The sequence below is a fragment of the Aegilops tauschii genome, chromosome 5, assembly GCF_002575655.3.
Source record: "Aegilops tauschii subsp. strangulata cultivar AL8/78 chromosome 5, Aet v6.0, whole genome shotgun sequence".
NCBI classification, from domain to species: Eukaryota; Viridiplantae; Streptophyta; class Magnoliopsida; order Poales; family Poaceae; genus Aegilops; species Aegilops tauschii.
In genome coordinates this window covers 254,644,829-254,669,420 of record NC_053039.3, presented here as the reverse complement: position 1 = coordinate 254,669,420, position 24,592 = coordinate 254,644,829, and the positions used below count along the sequence as shown (strand labels likewise).

At 48.9% G+C, this 24,592-nt stretch overlaps 2 protein-coding genes across 2 annotated transcripts; one reads left to right on the top strand and one right to left on the bottom strand.

The window, feature by feature from the left end:
- The first annotated feature begins 7,648 nt into the window (after positions 1-7,648).
- On the top strand, positions 7,649-8,442 carry LOC109785710 (non-specific lipid-transfer protein). Its single transcript, XM_020344308.4, has 2 exons — positions 7,649-8,082; positions 8,185-8,442. The coding sequence occupies exons 1-2, from the start codon at positions 7,739-7,741 to the stop codon at positions 8,189-8,191; spliced, it is 351 nt and encodes a 116-aa protein (XP_020199897.2). The 5' UTR covers positions 7,649-7,738; the 3' UTR covers positions 8,192-8,442.
- Positions 8,443-20,827: 12,385 nt separating this feature from the next.
- LOC141022742 (uncharacterized) lies at positions 20,828-21,466 on the bottom strand. Its single transcript, XM_073499003.1, has one exon. It carries the CDS (start codon positions 21,464-21,466, stop codon positions 20,828-20,830), a length of 639 nt encoding a protein of 212 aa, XP_073355104.1.
- Between the last annotated feature and the right edge of the window lie 3,126 nt (positions 21,467-24,592).

The window sequence follows — 24,592 nt, the reverse complement described above, 5'->3', positions numbered from 1 at the left end:
TGTGGTGCAAGATGCTCATGTGTCTGATGCCTGGTGCAAAATTTAGTGAAGTTTGGACATTTAAGGAGCTCGTGGCAAAAAAAATTAAATTTCGGGTGTGTGAGAAACCTTTGAAAACATCACCATTTACATTCGATTTTGTCTTTTTTGTCATGAGCTTTTCGAATGTCCAAACACCCTAAAACTTCCCACGAACATCACACCTTTGAGCATATTGCACCAAAAAAAATATTGGTTTTTTATTTTTTTTTCTGTTATTTATTTGAGTTTATTGTTATCAGGTAGATGAGCTTGGGCACCGAAATAAATTATCATTTTATTTATTTCTGTCTTTTAAGGGGCAGTACGTGTCAGTAGCTAGCTTAGTCAGCTTGCCACACTAGCTAACTAACGTCAGCGAGGTCGAGGTGTAGGTAGACCGGAAGGCGGCGAGCTATATCAATCTCTTCTCGCTTCTTTGGTGGAGCTAGCTAGAAGCATGCATAAGCTACCAGAACTGCCTGGCCATCATCGCCCCAACAAGATGAAGCGAAAATACGTGCATATGTACAGAAAAGATGACGAGCGGCTAACTAAGTTGCACCGCTCCATATGCATGCCCGTACGTATGTCGCCGCATGTCCGCAGCTCTATGGATAAACATGCGTGCGTCGTTGCATACGACTACAGTACACGTATCGTTCGAACGAGTGGACGCGTGCCGCGGCACATTTAATCCCTGCGGCAACATGGTAGGTAGCTAAGATATATTAGCGGTCACCGGCGTATACGTCTGGATTATCTTGTACGTACACGATCGAAGTGAGCATAGCTAGCGACGGATGCAGTAGATAGCTAACTTTCAGGCATCCATGTCCATTCTTAGGTGATATTATGATCCTTCGATCTCTTTAGATGAACGCTCATATCAAGTTTGGTCTACCTTGATCTTCTTTATACGAACTCTTCTCATATTAAGTTTGGTCTATCTTGACATCTCTTAACATTATAACATGCCCTCTCTTCACATTCAAAGAGATGGAGTTTGATAGGTTAAAAAGTTACTCTATCCATTTCAATGAATAAGGCTCACACACTTCTTAAGATCCAACTTTGATCATAAATTAGATAAATACTATATTTTTGACTTCAAAATTATATTACTAAAAACTTCCTTCAACGCAATTTCAAGTGTTGAATTTTGAAATACATGCATGCCTTATTCATTGGAATAGAGGGAGTATACTTATGACAAACAAGGGTGAGTGATTATAAATCTCTTATAAAATGTCTTTTTTCTTTCCTCCGAAGTTAAGAATTTGATGCATCGAATCGAGGGCGAAGGATCTCAACAATCACCAGATCAAACATAATAGTGTCTTTCATTTTCTTCCACCATGATTAAGTAATCCTCGAGTATTTAACCCCTCAAACAAAAATACTTGACTATATATTTACTAGCGAGACTAGAACATGGTTCGTATAATTTGAGTAATTGTTTACTTCCTAATTCCTATAGTCTGCTACCGATTTTTGGCAGTGAGTAACAAATACCTTTATTACATACTCCCTCCGTCCCAAAATAAGTGTCGCTGATTTTGGAGTATTAGATAGTACATTCGTCAAAGCTTGGGTTTTACAACTAAAACAGTTAAATGCAACAACTGGTTTCTAAAGCAAGGACCTTATAGATCACAGCTAACTACTTAGCCATAAACGGTTTGTGCTGAGAAATGTATTTTGTCACTATGGTACATTTTTGGTACTATTTGAGTGCTAATGATATCATATGGACACCCTACAATCCCAAGATAACACACACAAAAGAAATACATAGAGATTGGCAACATCTATGAGAATAAGCGAAAAAGTTGGTGAATTAGATGGTAATCATGATAAACTAGAAGCATAAATAGCCATAATAAGTTGGTAGTGTCCTTCATGTAATCGAATGACTTCATGGTTTTGAAATAGGACCTGTCCTAAATAGTATCTTATAAATTAACTCCTACGGTCTGGAGGAACGTAATCATTGAGGAGATGTTCAGATATGGAACCGGAGTAACTTTCTATTCATTTGAAGGGGTATTCAAATGCATATATTCAGTACAGGTTGTCTAATCAGCTACATGAGCAACATTGATTGAGTTATCTTTACCCATGACTTATGCATCTTGGCATATACTCTCTAGATATCACATGTTTACATATCCAAATTCTTTATTTTGCATTGCAGTGACCAAATGAGGACAAAATGTCTTGAATGCTAATAAAATTATTATGTCTTGGCATTAGATGATTTATTTTATAAAGCATAAAGTATCCAACGATTTGTAAAAAGAATGTGTGATTTCAAATATTGGGCATTGAGTTGAATTTGAAAAACTTGATAACCACTATTTTGAATATATATGTGTAAGCTTATCCCAAGGTGTATTTATGTAACATGTATTTCCCTCAGTATTTACCGATCACCAAAACAAAATCATTTCACAAGCTAAAAGGGGGTAACCTTTCTTTTTCAAATAAGATTTAAAAATCCCCTGGCTTCTACGTCACTTGAGGCACAAAATCATCATATCATTGCACAGTAATCAACATTCAGAGTTTAAGAATAAAAATGCCATAAAGAGTGTAAGCCAAAAGTCTGTGAACATTGGGATAACACCAGATTACAGAAGACACTTATGCTCCTCTTATTACATGAACGCCACCGAAAATGGTTGACCATAGCCCTATCAACCAGCCTATCAATTGCACCCAAATAACATCGACTCCCACACCTCTGCATGCCAAAGAGAGGACCATGTATGGAGCCAGCTAATGGCTAAGTAGATGACAAGCAAAATTGTTGGAATTTTCATCCTATTAAAAACATAATCATTCCTAGAATTCCATGGCGCATACACCTACGCGTATATGTGCCTCTAGTCTAGGATGAATAACATTCAACCAATTATCAAACATATTGGTTCTAGAAGCCACATAAATGGTTCGCCAGAGGATCATTGATGGGGGCAATAAAGGAATAAGTGTTGAATCATTTTGTGGTGATCACAAAAGGAAAACTTATTGGGAAACACTTCCTATCTATAGGCTGATAAGAGACCAATCCCAGACCAATGGACTGCCCTTGCTTCAGTTGGGATCGGACGGTCAGAATGTGCCCATAATATATGTTAAAAAAAGAACATCCCCTCGTCCACAAACAACCCACCACAAACCCCGCCATTAACATCCCCCTAATCAGTCTCCCCGTATCCCTCCTGATTCCAATCACAGGCACCACCCGGAGCTCTTCCACCTCGTTCGCCCCGCCCAAATCCCCTTCTCCCATGGCCTCGCACGCGCCTGCATCCTCCTCTCCTCGAGTAGCACGGCCACTTCCTTCCCGTCCACCTCGTTGGAGCGTCACCCCTCTGTACGCGGCGCTGTGGCCATCTCCAACTGGGTGGCTGCTGGTGTTGTTGCCTAACCATGCAGCCGGAGGATCACTAGGTGGCCGGAGGATCAAAACCATGAGAATAAGCACGCGTCCCTTTTGGCTGAGTTTTTTCACAGTATTCGGTATGTCCATGCAGATACTACATTGAGATTGTACGGGTATATGCTCTCAAATTTCCATGGTCGGACATATCATATTTGTGCTTCTTCCTAGCATACAATTCGCTTCATACATAACATAGTTGTACTTCTTCACGGTGTATAGATTGCTTCGTATGTTTCATAGATGCACTTCTATGCTATGTTCAACTTGCTTCCTTTACATGCTTCGTAATGTTTTGTAGGCGTTGTGTTTGAATTCAAGCCAAACAATTCATTTCTTTTTAAATTTTTGCAGGGTCGACAACAAAGAAGAACATGCAAGGCACGGTGCACAACGCGAGATCTGTTTGGAAGCAACTTAGCTAGCCTAGCACACCCTCGGTGGGCACATGCCAAGATCGTAGGCCATTTGTGGGAGAAATGGACTAGGCCGGGCTGGGTTGGATGGAGCATAGCAGGGAACCATGGACTAGGAAGCACAATTTGTGTTTGGAAGCATTACTTTCAATCAATGGATCGGATGCAAATTGTGAACATTTGTATTTTTCCGACACGCGCCCGAATGTGCTTGAAACATGTGTACATATGATGATGGTTATTTTTTATAGTGAAGGTCTAACTTTTTTAGGAGCAATTATCTATTTGCTGGAAACGAGATTTTGATGTCTTGAAGCAAAATTTTCTATTGTGTAAGAAACGAAATTCTATTAAACTGTAGAACGTTGATTTTGTCCATCGACGCAAATTCATCGGTAGGTGGAAGCACGTTTAATTCACCGTGAAATAAATCTATTGCTCCAAAGAAAAAAAGCATCACATTGGGAAAAAAATCTACATGTCCGCATGGCTGAGAAACCTCACTTTCAAAGCAATTTTATATTTAAGGGGAAAATATTGTTTGGAAGCAATTTTAGAAAATACCGGAATCAAAATTGCTAAATAAGGAAGCAAACCGCCTAACGTCTAAGCCAACAGCGGATGGAATCTTGCATTTAATTAGCCGTAATTTAAGGTAGTAGTTACGGAAATAAATCACAATTATCCATACTAACTAGCCGGACTCTCCTTTTACTAGGCCTTACGCTGGAGACTAACTCAATCCTACGGCATTTGACTGGTCTGATAGATGCAAAGCATCAGTAATCTGTTGCCTAGTGATGCCCAAACTTATTTCTACCTATACATTCCAGCTGCTCGAAGTCTTCTTTCGTTAAGACTTCTCTTCTTTGTACGTACCACACGAAAATCATGACTTTTTTATAGGACTATAAGTTTCCACGTATTTATAGAAAAAAGCTAGGGCTTCAGTTAACGTGCTTCGCACACATAAACTTGACACTAAAGATCCAGGCGAAGTTCGTTTCCAACCAAAGACATATGGGTGTTGTGATAGGTAGACCCCATCGACGTACTGTCCCAGTGGGGCCATGATGTCCATTTTATCCCTAGTTAGAGCCCGTGAAAACTCGGCATCTCACAACACAGAGGGGTGTATCCCCCAACCAGATGTCTTTCCAAAATCTCGTACTTTGTCCAATCCCAACAATGAAAGACCCCCTACTAATGAAAAGATCATCTTTCACTCTGATCAAAACTTTCCAAATGGTGAGTACGTAGGCTTGTCTAGAGAAAGAGTTTTAGACCGGAGGTATTTGTTAGGAAATAATTTTTGCCATACTAGTTTCAATTAAAGTAGCTTGAAAAGACATTTGTTGAGCAACCATGTGCTTTTAATATGAAGATCCTCAATACCGAGACCCTTTGGTCCCATAGATGACACAAAACTTCCCACTTGGCTTTTTTTTGGTGTGTGTGTGTGGGGGTAAACTTCCCACTTGGTTAGCCGATACTTCCTCTTATGTTCATCACTTTGCCAGAAAAATTTGCATATGTGAAGGAGTGCCAATATTTAATACCATCTGGTTTTATAAATTCATTTCCCAAAATTATTGGAATCGAAGATTCACTTGGAAAAATAAATTGACATATTAAAGATGTTGCCCTTGAGCGGGTTTTTTTTGGGAAAAGGGGACTCCCCGGTCTCTGCATCTGGTCGATGCATGCGGCCACTTAGATAAATAAAATAGGTTCAACAATGTCGAATAGTCGTAAAAGAAAGCAACGTCGAGCTCACATAGACCTCGACACGAAAACAAAAAAGGCCATAAGGCCACAACCGGCTGGCAGAAATAAAGGTAGGAAAACTAATTGCCTATCCTATTACATGACCGCCATCCAAACCGGTTGAAGATATCCCGCGCTACCATCTCCCACCGGACAGATCCAGTAACCAAACGCTCCCTGGCCTCCGTCGGAGTGAGTAGGGACCACATACGAATCAACGCCGTAGCACGGAATACAACCTGCAAAAAATGAATAGTAGTTATTCTGTTAAAAGCCAAATCATTTCTGCAGTTCCAAATTGCCCATAACAACGCACAAACTCCTACACAAATGTGTCTAGCTGTAACGGACTCTATCCCATCCAGCCACGTTCCAAATAACGACCCGACCGAACTCGAAGGAGTAATGTTAAAAGTAATTTGCACGGAGCGCCACAAAATTCTTGCCAACGGGCACTCAAAGAATAGATGCTTGATGGTTTCATCCCGATCACAGAAACTACACCTAGTAGATCCTGTCCAATTGCGCTTAACCAAGTTGTCCTTTGTTAGAATGACCTGTTTATGGACAAACCACATAAACACTTTGATTTTCAAAGGAACTTTGACTTTCCAAACATGTTTGAAGTTAGGAATGACACTCGAGTTAATAACATCGATGTACATCGATTTAACGGTAAATTGTCCAGACCTAGTAAGTTTCCAACACAACTGATCGGGCTGGTGCTGTAGCTGAACCTCCATCAGTCTACGCACCAGATGAAGCCAAACTTCCCATCTATTACCAACAAGCACCCTCCTAAACTGAATATTAAGGGGGGTGGCCTGCATAATCGTTGCCACAAGCACATCACGGCGATGCACAATACGATACAGAGTTGGGTACTGTAATGCCAAAGGTGTCTCACCAAGCCAAGTGTCCTCCCAGAAGCGAGTATCGTTACCATCGCCGACAATAAACTTTGTTCTATTAAAGAAGGCTGCCTTAACTCTCATAAGCCCCTTCCAAAATGGCGAATCAGTTGGTCTCACTGTCACCTGCGACAAAGTTTTGGATTGCAGATACTTGTTACGAAGAATCTGTGCCCAAGTCGCATCAGTCCCAACTGATAGCTTATATAGCCACTTACTAAGCAGGCATCTGTTCTTGACCTCAAGATTCTCGATACCCAACCCCCCTGATCCTTAGGACGACAAATAATATCCCACTTGGCGAGTCTATACTTTCTCTTAAGATCATCACTCTGCCAGAAAAATCTTGACCGATAGAAGTCCAGCCTTTTCCTAACCCCAACTGGAACCTTAAAGAAAGATAGGAGGAACATCGGCAAACTTGTGAGCACCGAGTTAATAAGAATTAACCGGCCTCCATAAGACAGAAGTTTGCCCTTCCAGCAACTAAGTTTCTTTTCAAACCGATCTTCGATACATTTCCACTCTCTGTTCGTGAGCTTACGATGATGAATGGGTATACCAAGGTAAGTAAAAGGTAAAGCCCCTAATTTACAACCAAACAATTGCCTATAAGCCTCTTGTTCCTCCTTGGCTCTACCAAAGCAGAACAACTCGCTTTTATGAAAGTTAATCTTTAAACCGGACAATTGTTCAAATAAACACAACACCAGCTTCATGTTTCTCGCTTTTGCCAAGTCATGCTCCATGAAGATGATTGTATCATCAGCGTACTGCAAAATGGACACACCCCATCAACTAGGTTAGGCACCAAGCCACCTACCTGACCGACGTTCTTTGCCCTGCCTATGAGAATGGCCAACATATCGATTACAATGTTGTTGAGCGGGTTATCTAGCTAGTTCTGCAAATTGAGGATGCAAGGGAGAATTGCATCCAGCTCTAAACACACCATCATGATTTCAGTGGTAGTGCATGCTTCCAAAGCCCAGCTTCATGCCTGGGTCATCCTTCGGAAGGGAAAAAGAAAAAACCATCCACGCATCTCTCTCTCGAACCCCTATTTAAGCCCCTCCATTCTTCCCTACATTCTCCACACCACCACGAGTTGCTCATCTCTCCACCCAATCATCACTAGCTAATACGGTGCACTGTTAGCTACAGACCAAGAAGTGATCATGGCCCGCGCTCAGGTAATGCTCATGGCCGTCGCCTTGGTGCTGATGCTCGCGGCGGTCCCGCGCGCTGCCGTGGCCATCGACTGCGGCCACGTTGACAGCTTGGTGAGACCCTGCCTGAGCTACGTTCAGGGCGGCCCCAGCCCGTCTGGGCAGTGCTGCGGCGGCGTCCAGAGCCTCCATAACCAGGCGCAATCCAAGAGCGATCGCCAAGCCGCTTGCAACTGCCTCAAGGGGATCGCTCGTGGCATCCACAATCTCAACGAGGACAACGCCCGCAGCCTCGCCCCCAAGTGCGGTGTCAACCTCCCATACCACATCAGTCTCGACATCGACTGCAACAGGTGATTAATTCACATGCAAGCATATATATATGAACATTCATCCACGTAAAATTTATTGATATTAACATTAATCAAATCTTTGCACGCATGATTGACCTGCAGTGTGTAATGAGCGACGATCCGTCAAGCTGGTGCTCAGCTCATCCATCCACGTGGAGTTGAAGCGCGCAGCCTCTATCCCTATGTAGTATGGGCACTAGTTATGCGAGTTTATACTGAATATGAATAAGAACTCTCTCCTGCTGGCTTGCTGGTACTCCTCTGGAGGAGATCAGTATCTGTGTATCTGAGAGTTGAGAGTTTGTACCATGGGCACTCCCAGTGTTTATGGACTTTTATACATACAGCTCGTTCTGTTCAGTGTGTGACTTATCTCTGTTTCCTCACGTTCGCCTGTCATATACTCCTTCCATCCGGTATTAGTTGACGCTCAAACGGATATATCTGGGCGTATTTTAATAATAGGCACATCAGTTTAAGCGTGAGGTTTTTTACGGTACCCTGGTATTTCAGTGACTAGTGTGGGAGTACCGATCAAATCCATCCGCGCTGGTTTGCAGTGTTGTTTTCCAATCTTTAATCTAGGTTCCCAAATCCACCAGCCTAATCAAGCGCATGCGGCCGCGCAGCCGCCGCTGGAGGCACTTTCATCACCGTGCGACCAGTAACCCATCAATTATGTGTTTCTTCAAAAAACAGAAAATTGATTGCCATAGGATGTATGGTAATTTGAGGCGAATAAAACATGTTGTAGTGTGTAGTTTCCACCAACGATAGATTATGTCTGGATTGCATAACTATCGCCATCAGAAATATTTAATTTTAGGGCTGAATTACAGATCAATATTTAATTTTAGGGCTGAATTACAGATCATTGGAAGAGGCATGTCGCTCGGAAGATCCGGATGGGAAAGAATTTCTTAAAACGAATTCAAACGAGGAAGATGTTGATCTGCACACGAATTTCTTGCATAATCTACGTCTTCATCGGCTCCGTCCATGGTTGACCGCCTACGGGCATGCAGGTTGTGGCTTCAGCGCTCGGGGCATGTGGCTGCCCCGAAGTGGAAAATTGCGCGGTTCCGTGATGTACCGGCGACTGGCCAGCCAATTAACTAGTGACACTTCGTACCGTATATTAAATACTATGTTGTATACACTGTTTTCACTATTTATGAAATATTGATATTTCAGTAACTGGCCCATCAACAGTGTACTACTTTTGTCAGTCTAGCGGATCTGGAGTATTACTTTTTGTCAGACAAGACATGCATACATCAGCCTCTTCTCTCTCCCTTGCAAACAAATCCACGGACTTTATTTCATCTTAGCAAATTTAAAACATTCTTATCTATTAAACCATAATGTCGTATTTGAAATAATTTATATATTTGAACTCTTGGCGCCAAGACCTTTAAAACTAGACCGTCTTGGATGCATTTCAAACACATTTAAATTTCAACATTTCACATTTCGTATGTGGAACTAATATATTTCACTCGAAAAATCTGAAACAAGTTAATAACAAAATTCAGAACCAACATTTCATTCTCCACTGGCTTGTTTCACAAAAATAACACCTATTTCAATTGTACATTTATCAAATAACCTGTTTCACTCTTTTGAAATAAATTGTTTCATATTTCCAAATAATCAAATTCACATTGATAAATTAGAAATTCACTTTCCGTGGTTACTGTTTCACAATTCAGAGCCTACATTTCATTTTTCACTGGCTTGTTTCATAAAAATATTTTTCAATTGTACATTTATCAAATAAACTATATCACCCTTTTGAAATAAATTGTTTCACATTTTCGAACAATTAGTTTCACAATGATACATTATAATTTCACCTTTTGTGGTTGCTAGTTCACAATTCAGAAGCTACATTTCACTCTTCGCTGGCTTATTTCACAAAAATGATACTCCCTCAGTTCACTTTTGTAAGTCGTTTCAGACAACTCAAAATAGGCTGTTTTGCACATTGTCTGAAATGTCATCAAGGTCTTATAAAAGTGAACAGAGGGATATCAATTTCAGTTGCACATTTTTGAAAAAACATATTTCACTCTTTTGAAAATAAACGGATACACATTTCAAAATAATCAGTTTCACAATTTTACATTTCAGTTTCATAGTTTTTTTCACTTTCAAAACCAATATTTCACTTCACTGTCTTGTTTCACAAAAAAGCACACTTTTCAAGTGAAAATAGGTTTGTTTCACATACGAAATGTGAAACGTTGAAAATTAAACGTGTTTGAAATATATCCAAAATTGATTTACTTCTAAAGGTCTTGGCGCCAGGAGTTCAAATATATAAATTATTTCAAATATGAAATTATGGTTTAAAAGATAAGAATGTTTTTAATTGATCAAGATGAAAAAAAGTCCATGAATTTGTTTGCAATGTAGAGCGAAAAGACATATGCATCATGGAGCGGGCGGAGAGGCGGGCTGCTGCTAAGGATCTTCCTCCTTCAGGTAACCACCATGGCCCTTGTCCCTCTTCTTCCCCGTCCCGGCTAGTCCTTCCGTCTCTATCTGATGATTTCCTGTTAAATATTATGTCGGATGTGCGAGTGTCGGTAGATCCCAAGTCTGTTCTCCTGCTGCTATTCTCTCTACTATTCGGGCGAACGAGCTGGCCCAGGCGGCTATTGCTAAAGCTAAAGAGGCCGTTGCCTCTTCGGCTGCTGCTTCTGTAGGAACCCGGGCTTAGGGTGAGGGGGTGGAGGTTGGTAGTGGCCAACCCCTGCCTAGCACTGCTAAAAAGGGCCCTTCCAAAAGATCTAAACCCTGCATGGTTCCTAGCAGGTCTAGCCTCCGCATTAAAATCTGTCTTATAAATGAGGGCTCTATTCTGGAACATTAGGGGTTTCGGTGCTAGGGGGCGCCGTGATCAAATTAAAGACTTGGTCCGTGCGAATAATGTTGATCTGATAGGGATGGTGGAAACTTTCAAAACTTCTTTCTCTCCTCATGAACTGTCGTCTATTGCGGGTATGGATAGATTTGATTGGCATGTGTTACCTGCGTCTGGCCATTCAGGGGGCATCCTCATTGGCTCCAAAAAAGATGTTTTCGATTTCATTGCCTTCGATCATGGTATTTTCTGGGCCAGCATAGTTGTTTGCCACAAATCCCTTCATTTGCTGTGGGAGTTCATTGTAGTTTATGGGCCAGCTGATCACTCGCTTTCTCCTCTATTCCTGGACGAACTCTCTGAGAAGATTGAGGCTTGCAATCTACTGATGGTTATCGGTGGAGACTTTAATCTCCTTCGTTCCCCTTCTGATAAAAATAATAACAACTTCTCGTGGCCCCTGGCTAATGCTTTCAATGACTTTATTAGTTCTAATGCCATCCGCGAGCTACCTAGGGTTGGAGCCCGCTTCACTTGGTCTAACCACCAGGCTAACCCGATCAGATCGGTTCTTGATAGAGTTTTTATTTGCTCTAGGTGGGACTCGTTATTTCCCAGGGCCTCCCTCGTCGCCAAATGTATTGTTGGTTCGGGCCATACTCCTCTTCTTATGGACGATGGGTCGCAGCTTCTTAGACCTCCTGCTAGATTCCAATTTGACGCTTCTTGGCTGTTGATTGATGGCTTCAGTGATTTGCTGGCCTCGAAGATTACCCTCCTTCTCTCCTCCAATGCTCGCTCCTTTGGTCCTCTAGATGACTGGCACTCGTGCTCCTATTCCTTGCGGAAATTTCTGAGAGGGTGGTCCCGTAACCACACAGCTGAGGAGCGTCGCGCGAAAGATCGTCTTGAAGCTCAAATTCTGTTCCTTGACCTTGCGGCTGACTCTTCTGGGCTCTCTGACGATGGGTGGTCTCTACGGTATAACTTGGATCGGAGGCCGCCTTGATGCAGTTGCATCATCAGGCGGAAATTTACTGGCGTCAGCGGGGTACGCTTAACTGGACCTTAAAAGGGGACTTCGCCACGGCTTACTTCTTTGCCATTGCAAATGGTAGGCGGAGGCGGTGCGGTATTAATAGCCTGATCATTAATGGTGTGCGTACTTCGGACCAATCATTAATCCTATCTCATGTGGTGGAGTTCTTCGCATCGCTGTTAGGGGCCAAACCTTCTTCGGGATTGTCCATCTCTCCTACCCTATGGGACCATAGTTCACGGATTTCGGCCGAGGAGAACGCTGCGTTGATGATCCGCCTTTCTGATAAGGAGATTTGGGATGTGGTTAACTCTGCCAACCCAAACACTGCTTCTGGGCCGGACGGTTTCTCCATTCCTTTCTTTCGGAAGTTTTGGCCTCAGTTGAGGCAGTTAGTTTGTAATGTCATCCAAGGGTTTTGCCTAGGCACTGTTGATATCTCTCGTCTTAACTATGCGGTGATCTCCATGATTCCTAAAGTTAAAGGTGCTGATTTGATTTCTCAGTTTAGGCCCATCGCTTTGATTAATAACTTTGCTAAATTCCCCGCTAAGGGTTTCGCCAATCGCTTATCCCCCGTTGCCCGTAGAGTCATCAGCCCGTATCAGTCTGCTTTCATCAAAGGGCGTTACATTCTAGATGGGGTCCTCTGTCTTCATGAAATTGTTCATGACTTGCGGGCTCGTAACTCCAAAGCGATCATTTTGAAATTTGATTTTGAGAAAGCCTATGATTCGGTTAGCTGGCCTTTTTTAAGGCAGGTCCTTCTTGCGAAAGGCTTCGACGGGGCTTATGTGCATCGTATCATGCAGTTGGTCTCGGGCGGGCATACCGCGGTCTCTGTGAATGGTCATATTAGTAATTTCTTTGTTTACGGCCGAGGCTTGCGTCAAGGGGACCCTGCCTCTCCTGTGCTTTTAAATTTTGTGGCCGACGCCTTTTCCCGCATTCTTCTTAGGGCAGCTCAGCATGGTCATATCTTGCCTATGGCTTCTCACCTAGTCCCGGATGGTATTACCCACCTGCAGTACGCTGATGATACCATCATTATGGTTGAGTTGAATGATGCCTGCATTGCCCACCTTAAGTTCATCCTGCTTTGCTTTGAGGCTGTCTCGGGTCTGAAAATTATTTTTTCCAAAAGTGAGGTTCTTGTCACTGGCGTCGATGATATAGAGGCCTTGAGAGTTGCTAGGCTGCTTAATTGTTCCCTGGGCTCTTTCCCCTTCAAGTATTTGGGTCTGCCTATCTCTCCTGTGGTGCTTCATGCCAAGGACTTTGCTCCGGCTGTGTCTAAGGTGGGAAATAGGGTTCTTCCCTGGCGTGGTAGATATAATACCAATGCTAGCAAAGTTGCTCTCATTAATGCTTGTCTCTCCTCCCTCCCAATGTTTCTTATGGGCTTCTATCTCCTCTCGGTTGGCACCCATGCTGGTTTTGACAAACACAGGGGTGCTTTTTATTGGAACGCTGCTGATAATAAAAGGAAGTACAAGCTGGTTACATGGAAGCTTATGTGCAGGCCTAAAAACCTTGGAGGGTTAGGCATTATTAATACGCAGGTCATGAACAAGTGTCTGTTAATTAAATGGTGGTGGAAAATAATGACCAGTGGGGCCGGCTCCCTTTGGTATTCCATTCTTAAGGCTAAATACTTCCCCCATTCGAGCCCTATGTTTGCCGGTGCCCGGCGTGGTTCTCAGTTCTGGAAGGACCTTATTAAAGTCAGGCCTCTCTTCCTGGATCATGTTAAGTTTATTGTGGGTGATGGTACCTCGGTTCGTTTTTGGCGCGATTGGTGGTGTGGTGATGCTCCTTTGGCTAGTAGGTTCCCGGTTTTGTTTTCTTTCTGTCCTAACCCTGACATCTCCATCGCGGAGGTGGCAGCTAATAATTGGGATTTGGCCTTTCGCCGCTCCCTGACTCCTGAAGAGTTGGAAAACTGGCAAACTCTTTCTGCCTTCTTCCCCTTGCTCTCGGAGTCGCCGGACTCTGTTGTCTGGCCTCATTCTGCCTCTGGTCGCTTTTCGGTTAAGTCTTTGTACGCGAGGCTCATAGGTGGTGTCCCTTCCAATAGGTTCTCTTGAATTTGGAGGTCCAAAGTCCCTCCTAAGGTTAAAATCTTTCTCTGGCAAGCCTTTAGGGGTCGGCTCCCCGCTGCTGACCAAATCCGTAAGCGTAATGGTCCGGGCTCAGAATTTTGTGCTCTTTGCGGTGCTGTGGAAAACACGGAGCATATCTTATTTCACTGTGTTTTGGCTAAGTTAGTGTGGAGCTGTGTTCGGTCGTGGCTTCAGGTTACTTGGAACCCCTCTTCCTTTCAAGAGATGAGAAACCTTGCCAACTCGTTGGTTGGGGCCACTAAGAGGGTTTTCTGGGTTGGCTTGGGTGCGATTTGTGTCGGAAATATGCCCTAGAGGCAATAATAAATGGTTATTATTATATTTCTTTGTTCATGATAATCGTCTATTGTTCATGCTATAATTGTATTGTCCGGAAATCGTAATACATGTGTGAATACATAGACCACAACGTGTCCCTAGTAAGCCTCTAGTTGACTAGCTCGTTGATCAACAGATAGTCATGGTTTCCTGACTATGGACATTGGATGTCATTGATAACGGGATCACATCATTAGGAGAATGATGTGATGGACAAGACCCAATCCTAAGCATAGCATAAAAGATCGTGTAGTTTCTTTTGCTAGAGCTTTTCCAATGTCAAGTATCTTTTCCTTAGACCATGAGATCATGCAACTCCCGGATACCGTAGGAGTGCTTTGGGTGTGCCAAACGTCACAACGTAACTGGGTGACTATAAAGGTGCACTACGGGTATCTCCGAAAGTGTCTGTTGGGTTGGCACGGATTGAGACTGGGATTTGTCACTCCGTGTGACGGAGAGGTATCTCTGGGCCCACTCGGTAATGCATCATCATAATGAGCTCAATGTGACTAAGGCGTTAGTCACGGGATCATGCATTGCGGTACGAGTAAAGAGACTTGCCGGTAACGAGATTGAACAAGGTATTGGGATACCGACGATCGAATCTCGGGCAAGTAACATACCGATTGACAAAGGGAATTGCATACGGGATTGATTGAATCCTCGACACCGTGGTTCATCCGATGAGATCATCGTGGAACATGTGGGAGCCAACATGGGTATCCAGATCCTGCTGTTGGTTATTGACCGGAGCGGCGTCTCGGTCATGTCTGCATGTCTCCCGAACCCGTAGGGTCTACACACTTAAGGTTCGGTGACGCTAGGGTTGTAGAGATATGTGTATGCGGAAACCAAAAAGTTGTTCGGAGTCCCGGATGAGATCCCGGACGTCACGAGAGGTTCCGGAATAGTCCGGAGGTGAAGAATTATATATAGGAAGTCAAGTTTCGGCCACCGGAAAAGTTTCGGGGGTTACCGGTATTGTACCGGGACCACCGGAAGGGTCCCGGGGGTCCACCGGGTGGGGCCACCTATCCCGGAGGGCCCCGTGGGCTGAAGTGGGAAGGGAACCAGCCCCTAGTGGGCTGGGCGCCCCCTCATGGGCCTCCCCCCATGCGCCTAGGGTTGGGAACCCTAGGGGGGGAGCTTCCCACTTGCCTTGGGGGGCAAGGCACCCCTTCCCCCCTTTGGCCGCCGCCCCCCCTTGAGATCCCATCTCCAGGGCCGGCGCCCCCCCAGGGGGCCTATATAAAGGGGGGGGAGGGAGGGCAACAACCTACAGCCTTGGGCGCCTCCCTCTCCCCCTGCTACACCTCTCCGTCTCGCAGAAGCTCGGCGAAGCCCTGCCGAGACCCGCTACATCCACCACCACGCCGTCGTGCTGCTGGATCTCCATCAACCTCTCCTCCCCCTTGCTGGATCAAGAAGGAGGAGACGTCGCTGCACCGTACGTGTGTTGAACGCGGAGGTGCCGTCCGTTCGGCACTCGGTCATCGGTGATTTGGATCACGACGAGTACGACTCCGTCATCCACGTTCATTGGAACGCTTCCGCTCGCGATCTACAAGGGTATGTAGATGCACTCCTTTCCCCTCGTTGCTAGTAGACTCCATAGATGCATCTTGGTGAGCGTAGGAAAATTTGAAATTATGCTACGATTCCCAACAATTTGCTGGTCCCTTTGGACGATTAGGAACAAATTTACTATTGAACATGTCTTTCCTTCGAAAGCTGCTGACGTTCTTTTCAAATCATGTATATTCTTGCAACAGTGGAGATCATTGACTAAAGAGGACGACCGGGGAGCTCTGGACCTGCTAATCTCTAAAATTCGGGCATCGGCGTCCTCCATCTCCGGGCAGGCCCCTGATGTCTAACCCTGCTTGGTGCAGTCTCGTTCTTCCTGCCGTTGGTTGTTTCGTTATCCTTCCGGCCTACGTGCCGTGTTTGGCAGGCTGCCATGTACCCCTAATACTTTCGTGGTCTTGGATTACTTCTGGTGCGGTGGATGTTGGGTGTATCGCCTGGTTGATGTTTGGGCTTATGACGCTGCCTTGTGGCTTTATTTATAAAGTCGGGCTTAGGCCTTTTCTCTAATTTTTTTTAAAATAAGTGCCTTTTTTTTTACCGAATCTTAAAGCAGCTATGGAGTTTACTTGAGGCGTGGCGACTTCCAGCCACATGCATCCCCGACTTGCAGTGGCATGGATGCAAGTAGTCTTTAAAAGAATCTTCTGTCAAGTGCATGGCAGCAGCGTATAGCTCTTTAAGTCAGACGACAGTCGCCCCTGCTGCAAAGACCAACTACAGAGTGGCTGCTGCGTGTGTGGGCAGATGCGCTGCAAGCCGAGACGAGGATCTTTGTAAGGGTGATCCCGCTGCTGCAGGCATCAACGTGAGGTCGAGAGCAGCGCTTCAACACTGGATGGCGTTCTCTGCAACGATGGCCGGGCTGCACCGGCAACCGTGGTGATGCTACGAGGCGTGCAATGACAGTGGCCTAACTGTTTCAACGACCGAGGTGATGCTACGAGGCGTGTTGCAACGATGGCCCGCATGCTTCGACGGCGGCCGCGATGTCGCGATGGCGTTCTTCGAAGGGCGCAATGTGCTTCGACGACATGCATCGACAGCCACAGTGATGCTACAACAAAAGCCTGGCTGATTCGATGATGTTGCGATGACGTGCTTCGACAGCCGCGGTGGGTGCTTCGACAACCGTGTGCTTTGACAGCCGCGGTTGGTGCTTCGGCAGCCGCATGCTTCGAACGGTTACGATGCTGCTGTGACAACATGCTTCGACGACTGTGATGATGCTACGACGGAGGGGAGGCCCGACTACTTTGACGGTGCTACAACGACGCGATTCCCGGTCGTGATAGTGATGCGATTATGGCACCGTTGTGTCGATGATGTTGCGACGGCAATGCTTCGACGCCCGCGTTGGGTGCTTCGGCAACCGCATACTTCAAACGGCCACGACAGTGCTTCAATGACCACAACGATGCTACGACGGAGGCCCAACTTCTTCGACGATGCTACAATGTTTTGATGTGCTTCCCGGCCGTGACAGTGCTGCAATGATGGCACGGCTGCTTCGATGATCCTACAATAGCGGTCCAACGGCTTTGATGTTGCTGCGATGGCAATGCTTTGATAGCGTGGCGTCGAAGGTATTAAGGAGGTTACTCATAGCATTGCTATAGAGAGTGTTTTGCATGCAGCGGGCATCGCCGGCGCTAGGCAAAAGAAAGGCAGCCAAGAATCTATAACGATATTTGCTAGCGTTATATCCAAGCAATCATGACTCCATAAGCTTGCTAGTACTAAATTCAACGAACACCCACGATCAACGTCAAAGAAGAAAGTATTCTGGAATACGTTCGGTGCTTTCTATGTACGTGCTGTTGAGATCAATTGTACCATTACATGTGTTATATGTACTTATATACTATACGTGACAAGTGAGCAAAAGAACATTTAAATAGACACGGAGAACACTCAGCTTCAGGCCCAAGGTTAGATGTTTTTTTTAGGATAGCCCAAGGTTAGATGTTAACACGGTAACGCGATGTACCGCGTGGGGGACAGCTCCGTGCCACACGATCATGTGGAATTGGACGGCAGCCTGGCGCGGTTGACAAAGCCGGAAAATCATCCGGCTGTTTTGAAACGTTTTCCATTAAGAAATTAGATGTATTATCGAATTACTATTTTAACCCTCAGACCACGATACTCTCTTGTTTTTAGTGATGGTACTCTCAAACATTTTTTTCAAGGATGTGTCAAAGATTGACGCATCAGAAGCATAGATAGAAGGGCCCAAGATGGGCGAAGGTAATGTTACAAGCCACGGCTTACACAGCCCAGAGTGTCCACATGCGGATCACTCGCCCCTATCCAACCTATCCACCAAACAAGGGAGAGGCCCAGTTCCCTAAGCAAGCCAGCAGCCCTCCAGCCCTGACCCTCAAGCGCAATCCTCCTAAGCACGGCGTCCGCCGATGGCGAGGCACCATTGAACACGATGTCGTTCCTGTGCTTCCATAGCATCCAAGCCACGAGCGTTACCACTGTCCATGTCTCCTTCCGTAGGTGTTTCTGCGGGTTGAGGGAAGTCCACCATTGCACCAAGGTCGCATCCACCGCCGGCATCCAAGAAGGCCTGCCCCAAGCATTGGTGATGCTGGTCCACACTTGCCGAGCTAGCACGCAGCCGAGCAGCAAGTGGTCGATCGTTTCCTGATCTTGATCACAGAAGGGGCATGTGGAGGGGTGAGGGAGCAGCCTTCTTTGCAATCTATCCGCCGTCCAACACATATTCCTTGCCGCCAGCCAGACGAAGAACTTGCAAGAATTTGGAGCTCTCGATTTCCAAATCTGGGTGGCACCGGCCGCCTCTATCATGCCAGCGAAGAATGCCCTATAGGCCGACCTAACAGAGAACTGCCCCGTGCTCTCCCAAGCCCAGTAAATCCTGTCATCCGTGCCTTGCGTGAGGACCACATCCTGCGTCTTGTCGACAAGCGCAATGAACTCGAGCAACGCTTGCGCTGACATGTGCGACGAAATATCGTGCCACTAGCCCTCTGTCATGGCCTGTCGAACAGTTTTCAGGCGGGCAGACCGTCTCACTAAGGCGTAGAGATTGGGCATCAAGTCCTCTAGCCTTCCATCCCACAGCCACCAATCCGTCCAGAAGCGAACAGATTCACCATCTCCAAGGGTGCATCTCGTGGCAGCCTTATATAAGCCCAAGGACTCATGAGAAACCTGCATGTTGAACTCGGCCCAGGGTCTGAGGGGGTCAGTTCATTGGAGCCACAGCCATCTGGCGTGCAACGCAGCGTTCATCAACCTCAAGTTGGACACCCCGAGGCCCCCGAGATCCTTAGGAGCTCACACTCTATCCCAGGCCACTAGACAATGTCCGCCATGCACATCCCGACGCCCCTTCCATAGGAATCCTCGACAGATCTTGTTGGCTGCAGTGATCGTCCTCACCGGCAGGTCAATCGCCATCATAGCATGAATTGGTATAGAGGCCAGCGTGGTGTGCAAAAGCTCCAATCTGCCCGCGCGGAAGAGGAGCCTTGTCTGCCAGGCAGGCAACCGATCGGCCATCTTATCGATCATGTACTGCAGCTGGGCCGCCGAAACCTTACGCAAGGCAAGCGGGAGCCCAAGATACCTGCAGGGCCAGCTCATGATCTGACACTCCAGCTCAGTGGCAATCTGCAGAACTTGCTCCTCCGAGCATCTTATGGGGTGGGCAGAGCTTTTGATCAGATTCGTGCGTAGCCCAGACACCATCCCGAAGTCACGCAGCAGCATAGAGCACGCCCCGAGGCTTTGCAGGTCCGGTTTGATGAAAGTGACCACGTCGTCGGCATAGATGGAGGTGCGTTGCCGAAAACCAGCGGCCGCAAGGGGCTGCAGCACACCCTCCGTCGTGGCCGAGCCCAACAGATGGTGAAGCGCCTCCATGACAAGGACGAACAAGAGCGGCGAGGCCGGGTCTCCTTGGCGCAAACCTTGTCGGTTGAAGATGACATCCCCAGGCACGCCGTTCAGCAGAACCCTAGTTGAGGAGGAGGCGAGCAGGCCAGCAATCCACGAAATCCACTTGGCCCCAAAGCCCATATGTCGCAGAACATCCATCAGGAAAGCCCAATCTACCGTGTCGAAGGCTTTAGTAATGTCAAGCTTGAGCATCATCGCATCTTTCTTAGAGGCAAGCAGTTTTCTAGCCATCCCTTGGACCATCATAAAGTTGTCGTGGAGCCAACGGCCTCTGATGAATGCGCTTTGGTGAGGCCCGACCAGGCCCGACATCTCATTCGCGAGCCGCATCGCCAACACCTTGGCCGCCAGCCTCGGGAAGCTGTGAATCAAACTGATCGGCCGAAACTCACGCAGCTCCAAGGTAGCGGGGGATTTGGGAAGCAAGGTGATGAACGCTTGATTGATGGAGGTTAGGCCACGGAAATCCAATCTTTGAAGAGAGGCAAACACCTCCATCACATCCTCTCTAATGACCGACCAGCAAGCCACATAGAATCTGGCCGGGAACCCGTCGGGCCCTGGCGCCTTGTCCAGCCCTTGCGCGCGCACAGCCGCCAGCACCTCCTCCTCGGTGAAATCACAGTCGAGGTGGGAGAGATCCTTGCGATGGACGCCAATTTCCTCCAGATCCAGCGTGAACTCACGCTCGGTGGTTTCCCAAAGCAGTTGGGAGAAGGAGTCCACAGCCCCGGCCATAACCTCGTGATTCGTCGAGAGCACACCGTCCACCTTGAGCTTGGTTATGTAGTTTTTTCGTCGCCTGTGGCTGGCATGTGCGTGGAAGTACTGGGTGCACGCATCCCCCTCTCTGAGCCGTAGAAGCCTGGCTCACTGCCTGGAAATCGTGCGTTCCAGCGAAGCGAGCCCAAGCAGCTTGCGCTTGAGCAGTCTCCTGAGATCCACCTCTGCCTGAGTCAAGGCCCTGCCCTCCATGGCAATATCCAAGTGTAGAATGACCTCGTTCGCGATACGAATCTGCTGTTTGACATTCCCCACGTACTTATTACTCCACTTGGCGAGCTGCTTTGCCGTGGCCTTGAGCTTAGCCACCAGCCTCTTGAACGGGTTCCTGATCCACGGCTGGCTGCTCCACGCTGCCTGGACCACCTCTTGGAAGCCATCTACCTTAGTCCAGAAAGATTCAAAGTGGAACCTCCTGCCCCGCTTCAAGTTAGCCTCCAGCACGAGATGCAGCGGGCAATGATCTGATATGTTCGTGCTTAGCGCCGACAGGAAGGAGGAAGGGTACAACGCCTCCCAATCCACGGAGACGAGGGCACGATCTAGCTTCTCGAGCGTTGGCTCCGTCCTCTTGTTTGACCAAGTATACCTCCTGCCGTTGAGGTAGAGCTCGTGCAAGTCCAGGTCCGTGATGCACCTTCTAAACCTCCCCATCATCCTTCTGTTGATCCGATCGTTGCTTTTATCAGACATGTCCGCGATCAAGTTGAAATCACCAGCGACCATCCAGGGACCTGCATGTAAATACCAGATGTCTTTGAGCTCCTACATGAAAACCACCTTGTCGCCATCCTCCTGGGGGCCGTACACCCCCGTGAACCACCATCCCACCGGGTCGTGGAATAGCACCCATGCTGTCACAGCGTTCGTCGTGATGTGAGGGTTCGACAGCTGCGCGCATGCGGACTTGCAGGCCAGCAGGATCCCGCCGCGGGTACCGAGGGCCGGCGCGCAGAAGAACTGATCAAAGTCTGGCCCAAGGCAGTGCCGCACGAGTTGCATGTCCATGTCCTGTATCTTTGTCTCCTGGAGACAAACCACACTCGCGCCCGAACCCAAAATGGTATTATTAATAGAATTGCGCCTAGCAGGGTTGTTTAAGCCGCGCACGTTCCACACAACCACCGTATGATTAGGATCTGCCATAAGAAAAGACCTACGAGTAGCCACCAGACGAGCAGCATCTAAAACGCTGCCCTCTCCGCGTCTCGACCAAGCAGCAGCACATCCGCCAGCCAGCCAAAAAGCCCACCAATGGCCGCAATGTGGGCTTGTTGGAGCGGCTTCGAAAAGAGCTCCAAATACGCCTGCATGGCCTCATCACCGATAACCTCTCCCTCGCGCGCGATCCCAAGCTGCACCATGAGCGTGCGTTGTTGGGATTTCACCGACGCGCCACCTGCCAGCCGCCCATTGATCCTCAGGCTACGCCGAACCGTGGAAGGTGGTGTCCTGCGCTTCCTCATCTGCCTCGTGATACGCGGCCTAGGGAGGACAGGCGACACCTTTTTCACGTATCTTTTCCTGAACTTTGACAGAGGGTAATTGATCGAGTGTGTCGTGGAGTGCTCGCTGCCTGCCACCGAGCCTGAGATGCTGACGACAAAAGTGTCGAGCGCCCCCACCTGCCCACCAGCCGAGCGGGCCAACCCTGACCCGTCCCAACTGGCACTGGAGGCCGAAAAAGTGCGGTTCAAAATTCGAAACTCGCCGCTCTCTACCGATCCTTCCCTAGGCGAAAGGAGCCACCGATCCTGGCCACTCACAGACTGCCATGGCGTATCTTCCAGATCCACCCTGTCCCCGCATGGGGCAGGTGTCAAGAAGCCACCGGCTGATTCGAACACTGGCATCTCGCTGTCCTGAAGCACTCCGTCCACCCTGGTCAAAAGCGGCTCGCTGGCCCTGACCTTGTCCGCGGGCCCCGCCACATCTACCGGCCCGCCAACGTCAGCCCGCCTTTGAACCTGCACAGGCCCCACCGACCGGACGGCCATGGCCGCTGGCGTGACTGGTTGGGCACCCACCATCTCCGCCTGAGCCACCGTGGCGCCCTGGGTCGTGCTGTTACCTGCCGTTAGCGGAACCGACCGACCAGGGGGAGCCACGTCCTCGCCGCCGTTGGCTTCCGGCGGCACCGCGCCGTCCGAGACCGGCCTCACCGGCAAAACAACCTCACGGCCTGCCGTCCTCGCCGCGGCACCCACAGCAGGCCGCGGCGTCCAGGGCGCAACCACCGTGGGCAGATCCACAGCCACCCTGCGATGACCAAACGCGTCGCCGCGGCGGCCAGGGCGCCGCCGCCGCCCCTCCTCGTCGTCCCGCGAGCCCCTGGAATACGTGAAGCGGCGGCCTGCATGGCGCGCGTCGCCCGGTCCTTCCAAGTCCGCCAAGGGCAAGTCAAAGCCACCACCATCGCTGCCATCTCCGTCATCGCCGGAGGAAGGGCAGGACCCCTCCAGCGTGTTCTCCGTGGTGACCAAGTGGACCTTGACAGCATATTCCAGCATGTTCTTCTCCAGTGGCACCAGCACGTCCGCCGGTAGGACAAGACCGTCCGCCAGCTCCACCTCCATCGCCTCGTCGGGCTCCTCCACCAAGACTAACTTCTCCAAGGGCAGCCGGGAAGGATCATCCGTCCATGCGTACGCCTCGAAGCAGCCCAGGTCAGCGTGGCTCGCCGTCAACGTACCAAGGCGCTCCACCCATGATGCCGAGCCTAGCACAATCTGAGTCGAGTCGCGACTCCAGATGTGTGGCGGCAGCCCCTCCATGTCGATCCGAACGCGGTACTGGAACCTTCGCCGAGTGGCCTGCAGCTGCCTGTTCCAGGGAGAGAACCTCAGGGAGAAGCCCCGCCCGCGCACAGCGCAGGCGTCGGCCACCGCATCGCGCGTCGCCCGGGAGTCGAAGACGAGCAAGAAATCAGCCGGCCAGAAACGATGCACCGTGAACGCATCCGCCGCCACAGGAACGGCCTCCTCCACAGCCGCAACGACCACGCTCGGCGCGACCCGCGGCCTGCAGCCCGTAACCACTGCGACCAAACTCCACCGTAGAGCCTCCTCAGCCGACGCCACCGCAGCCGTGGGCGGAATCACGCAGCGCTCCAGCACCGGTCTCAACGAAGGAGAGCCCGGCCGTCCCCGCCTGCTAGACTCTCCCACCTCCGGCGCCAACTCTGAGGGCACTCTGCCGGCCAGCGGCGCAGCAGAGCCCAGGCGAGCCGGCTCCGGAGGGGCGCGCTGTTGCGGCCGCCCAACCCCGCCCGCAGAGCCGCCGCGCTCCGAGGGATCCCTGTCGGCCGCGTGGGCCGCAGTTCCCAAGCTAGCGTGCACCGGCATTGCCCGCTGCAGGGGAGGTGGGGACGCGCGAGGGGGAGAGGGCGCGGGCGGGGACCCGACGCAGGGGCCAAGCCGCTCACGGACCGGACGAGCGGGAGCAGCTGGAGGGGAGCGGGAGCGGGGGAGACGACACTCCCTGGCCAGATGGCTAGGCTGACGGCAGCGGAGGCAGACTCGCTCGTTGGTGCACATGCCGGCAACGTGCTCCTCGCTGAGGCATTTGAAGCAGAGCCCCGCCAGATCCGGAGGCAAGCCCGGGCGGATGTTCATGGAGGGGAGAGGCGGGGAGACCGGACGACGCCGCGGCCGGCGACGCTTGCTGCCCGCGGTCTGCCAACCGCCGCGAGGGGTCGGGGGGGGGGGGGGCCTCCCGACGACGATGGAGGCCAAGCGCGGAGCTTGGGGCGGCGGAGAGCTCGGCGCAGGGCGCGGGGAACCCGCGGGGTGGGGGAGGCGGGGGAGCGGGGCACCGGCACGGGGGACCGGCGGGGCGACGAGGGCCCGGACG

What these genes read in the sequence shown, in the direction of transcription:
- LOC109785710 (XM_020344308.4), top strand. Translation starts at nt 7,739, where the DNA reads ATGGCCCGCGCTCAGGTAATGCTCATGGCCGTCGCCTTGGTGCTGATG.
- LOC141022742 (XM_073499003.1), bottom strand. Translation starts at nt 21,466, where the DNA reads ATGGTCGCTGGTGATTTCAACTTGATCGCGGACATGTCTGATAAAAGC.